Raw genomic sequence first — 4,759 nt, forward strand, 5'->3', positions numbered from 1 at the left:
GGTTTCTTGTAAAGCCGTTTGCTTAGTGTTTAGGAGAGAGAAATGGTTTTAATAGGAATTATTAGCATTTGTAGGTGGTATGGAGTTGATGGGATCTTTAGACTTGTATTGTAACATTTGGGTATCCAAATACTTACCTGTATTGACATTAAACAGCCTGACGGAGATACCTGGGACGTTGGAGTTTTTGGTTGGATTATTGATGAAATGAGAAGTATTTTTTACTCCTTGCTTTCTTCCTTTATTGAAGGAGACTGTTTTCCATTCATTCTGCTTCTGGATCTTCCATTGCTGTAGTAGGTTGTTGTTCCTTTGTTGGATGTTTAATATCCTTGCTTGTTTTATGTGTGTCCGAATCTGCCACAATTTTTACAAAGAAAATTTTCACCCTCATAATGAATATATTGTGTATGGTGGACAAAATATAGGAAAGGTTGAACTGGAATTTCTAGAGGGATTTCCACACAAATTCTTGCATAGCGACCCCTTAGAGTTGTTGATGTACAAATATCAATTTTAAGTAGGCGTCCTATTGCATTTCCGATCTTCTCAAGGATCTTACCATCATAAAATTCCGTTGGCAATTGAGGGAGCCTAATCCATACTGTCGAGGTAGCTAACTTTTCATTTGTAGCCACAAAATTTGGTTTCCATCTCGAAATGGATAGAAAGTGGCCATTGATGAACCATGGTCCTTGATGGATAGCTTTACCCGTATTTTCCTCTTTTTTTTTTTTGCATTTTATTATATAGTAATCCTCTCCAAGATCAATTAATGAGAATTCTTTCGTTGGCTTCCATAATTCTTGGATCTTTTTCTTTAAATAATGGCGTAGCATGCGTTTCCCCACCAGCTTAATTATGATAGAGCATTTCCATGGCTCATAAATTCGTTGTCTATCTTCTTCGGTTAGAGATATTCTTTTAATGCCTCTTTCATTGAAGTTTGATGCATGCTCGAACTCTTCCTCTTCTAGGGAGGTTGTTGTTAGGTCCATGTCAGCCTGGTCCAGATTTGGGGTGAAAGGCATTTGGCTAGAGGCAGTTAACATATCCTTGAATGAGGATTTGTTCTTCCATTCATTTTGAGTGGGTTTCTCATGAACAATATCTGGGGGTGTTGGGTGGAATATTGGTTTCGGCTTCATAGGGTTGAGGATTCATGGTAGGGAACCTGAGTGTTGGCTAGATCTTACAAAATATCAAACCTTGAGAGTTGTTCCAAACAAACTATTTGCTGCTAGCTTCAGATAAGCGTAAAAAGGCTTTTTTCCGTGTTTGGTTTTCGTAGTTAATATATAGTTAAATCTTAAAGAAAACAATACTCTTATTCAACTTCATTGTCACGGTCATATCCTTTCTGCACCCAAAGATGAATCATTTTGAGGGCTAAACTCGGCAAAGTTCAAGGCCAAATTTGTATTTCTTTTTAATTTTATATTCCCCTGGTAATTAAAAAGGTCAACATATATAAAATATGTCACCTAGAACTTCGTTAAAAATGGAGGACATATATAACACGTTTAATGACGGAGGATCACTTTCTAACTGATTTTTTTTACAGTGTATATAGATGACTAATTTCACAAAATTCAGAAGCAAATTTGAACCTTTACGGTGACATTCCTTCGAAAATTAGCTGGGTTAATCATTTTTTGGGCTGGCAATTAGAATTAGCTAGCTTTTTAAAGGGAAAAGGTCCAAAATTGCCCCTCTAGTATACTATATTGTTTACTTCTGCCACCCGTTATACTATTCATCCAATCTAACCCTTACCGTTAATCAAATTTTAAAAATTGCCCCTAACCCAAACAGATCTACACCGTGGCAGCTGACCCTCTCAATTTTTTCCATGTCAGCTGCCAAGTCACACTACCAAACAACAGTCACACTACCAAACAACCCCAAATCTGCCACCTCACCATCTTCTTCTCCTACCTTTCTTCTTCCACACTAAAGATAGCATGTGGGCCGGTTAGGTCTGGGCTCGACCCAGGCCCGCGAGCCCATATGGGTAGTGGACCTAACCGTTTAAGCCCGGGACCAGGGGTGGGCCTGCTATGTGGGCCGGTTCCGTTATAAAGCCCGTTAGGATCGGACCATTTGGGCCCGGGACCAGGACCAGGTGCTAAGTGGGCCGGTTCAACAGGTCCTAAACGGGCTCAAACGGTCCCAACGTGATGTTTTATACTTCAATACCACACAAGAGGGGAGGGGTGATTTGTGTGGCACCCAATTTTCGCTTAACTTAATTATGGAAGGACCTGGTTCTTCTATGTGTTCCAACTACTGCTGCGGAATAATAAATACAGAAAATAAAGAACACAGAGACTTTACGTGGAAAACACCTGGCCCAAAAGGTGAAAAAACCATGACCTACCTTCCAGTAGGATTTTCCCAAACTCTCCACTAAAGTCACTGAGCCAAGAACTGCATTTACAAAAACTCTTTTGTAAACCTAGGATTAACTCTAATCCCGTTGTGGCACACAGCCTCAACTGTTGCGACAACTTCAAGTTAACTCTAACTTAAAAACTCTAAGTACCTAATACAATTGCTTCTATAAAAGCTGAAAGGTACAATGTAAAATCACCTACTACAATTGAACTACAATAAAAGATAGACTCTTGGAACTGATTCTTCTATCTGGTTCAAGTAGCTCAAGATTGCACGCTTGAATCACACATAAATTGCTTGCAAAATTGCCTTGATATTTTGCTCTCAATACACGTTTAACTTCTGCTTATGTGCATTACCTGTAAAAGAGAACAACACTGATATTTAAGGAGTTAGTAATTAGAGATTTACTAGGATACAGATGCTACTCTTCCATGGTGGAAGAGTTCTAGTTGATCTCATACTCTAACTCTATCCTTTTCCTAAATCGTGTTCTCTTTGTGTAAGCAGTCTTTCTCCTTATCCAATATGCAACCTTTTCGATCATGATCAGGAGATATTACTTCTGACAAGTTAGGTTTATCTCCTTCACGTGCATATCACATGTTTGGGTTGATCACAACTGTGCTTCAGAAGATGGACCTGGTCCATGTCTGAGTTCATTTGTCAGTCTTAAAAACTTCACCTTTACGTGGGCCAACAAATTCCCCCCTTTTGATGATGACAAACTCTGTGCTTTTCACTCACTTAGGCCCTGTCAGAACTCAGCTTATTCATCAATACAATGTTTAGAAAAATTTGCTTATCATCAAGGATCAGGTTAATTAGGTTATAAACATCACTTATTCAGAATATGTAAAGAACAATATCTCTTCCCCCTTTTGGCATCATCGAAAAATTGCATAAATAAAGTGTAAGTCCCCGAATTTAATAAGTACTCATGGCCACTGGGGCAACTACAAGTGCAATCATGGATCAATCTTCAGTAATCAGGAAAACATATTTAAACTATCAAGGAAATATTAACCGTCAACAAGAGCAAAAATAGTAGATATCATTGATGGAAGATATGTCGCTACTACAATCCACAAACAGAAAGCAAAAATATTCAAAACATGAGCAAAAAGAAAGAGAAATCCCTAATCTAGGTCACTGGTGGTACTGGACAGGTTCAGGAGATAAAGACTAGAATTCCTAAGGCTTGGGGGAGCTAGAGGATTGGTTTTGGGCTTGGAGAAGATTTAGCATATTGTGAAGAATCCCATCATTTTTCTCCTTTTCCTTGGTAAGCTCAGTTCTGAGAGCATCCCTCTCAGATTCAACCTCTACTAAGTGAGCCTTCAGCCTAGCTATCTCAGCATCCTTGGCCTCACTTTCCTGAACTAGAGCCCTGACTATACTATTGATAGGTGTCTTCTTGGATGAACCGGGTTCATTTGGAATGGCATTGACTAGATAGTCACAAGCAATCAGAGTATTAATGCCAAAATGGTCCTTGCTTGTGGCCATTTCCCACTTCTTCAGAGGCACCTTGCACCGATCCAGAACAGTAGTCAGAATAAATCCATAGGGGGTGGCATGGGCCTTGGAGCCATTGATAACCCTGTCCAGTAACTTGATGATGAATGCATGCCAGTTGATTTGCTTTCCACTTTCAAGGCACTCCATCAGAACTTAGTCCATATAGTTAGCAATGTGCCTTCTTTCTTGCCTGGGCAGTAGGCACTTGTTGACAAACTTAAAGTGGACTTTGTGCAGTGGCCTCATTTCACTCTTGTGCACAAACTTGGCCTCATTCGCTTCTTCAACATCACAGAATCTCCTAGTGATTTCAAGAGCAGGAGGAAGGGAATCCAGACTTGGCTATCTTTTCCTAGTGTAGTCATCATATCCCTCAGCAAGGATGTCAAGAATCTCTCCCAGCTTCTCTGTATCAAAGGTTACTTGAACTCCTTTTACTTGGCTGGTGACTCTGCCATCTTTGACCTCTGCATTGGACATGAATTCAATGATTTCATTCCTAGATAACCTTCCATCCATCTGAAGGACCATGTCCCTCCAGCCCTGAACAGCTAGGCTATCAACCAAACGAACCATTCTTGGTTCCACCAAGTCTTTCAGCAATCTTCCCTTCAAAATTTTTCTTTTGCCAAACTTGGCCAGCTTGTCCTGTTCACCATCAGACTCACTCTCTTATTCACCACTCCATTCCTCTTCTTCAGAAATTCTAACTTGTTTGTTCTTCACTGCAGACCTTGTACTCTTGGCCAATGAAGGTTCAGCATCCTTAGACACAGATGAAGACTTCTTGGAAGAAGTCTTGGTCTTTTTGGGTTAGGGGGTCTGAACCTCCATTGTTGCA

At 40.0% G+C, this 4,759-nt stretch overlaps 1 protein-coding gene across 1 annotated transcript; it reads right to left on the reverse strand.

Moving 5' to 3' along the window:
* Nucleotides 1-265: 265 nt before the first annotated feature.
* LOC109211403 lies at nucleotides 266-1,148 on the reverse strand. Its single transcript, XM_019374942.1, has 2 exons — nucleotides 563-1,148; nucleotides 266-357 (listed from the first exon to the last, which is right to left on the reverse strand). The coding sequence occupies exons 1-2, from the start codon at nucleotides 1,146-1,148 to the stop codon at nucleotides 266-268; spliced, it is 678 nt and encodes a 225-aa protein (XP_019230487.1).
* Nucleotides 1,149-4,759: the final 3,611 nt, after the last annotated feature.

Source organism: Nicotiana attenuata, unplaced genomic scaffold (assembly GCF_001879085.1).
Source record: "Nicotiana attenuata strain UT unplaced genomic scaffold, NIATTr2, whole genome shotgun sequence".
Classification (NCBI taxonomy): domain Eukaryota; kingdom Viridiplantae; phylum Streptophyta; class Magnoliopsida; order Solanales; family Solanaceae; genus Nicotiana; species Nicotiana attenuata.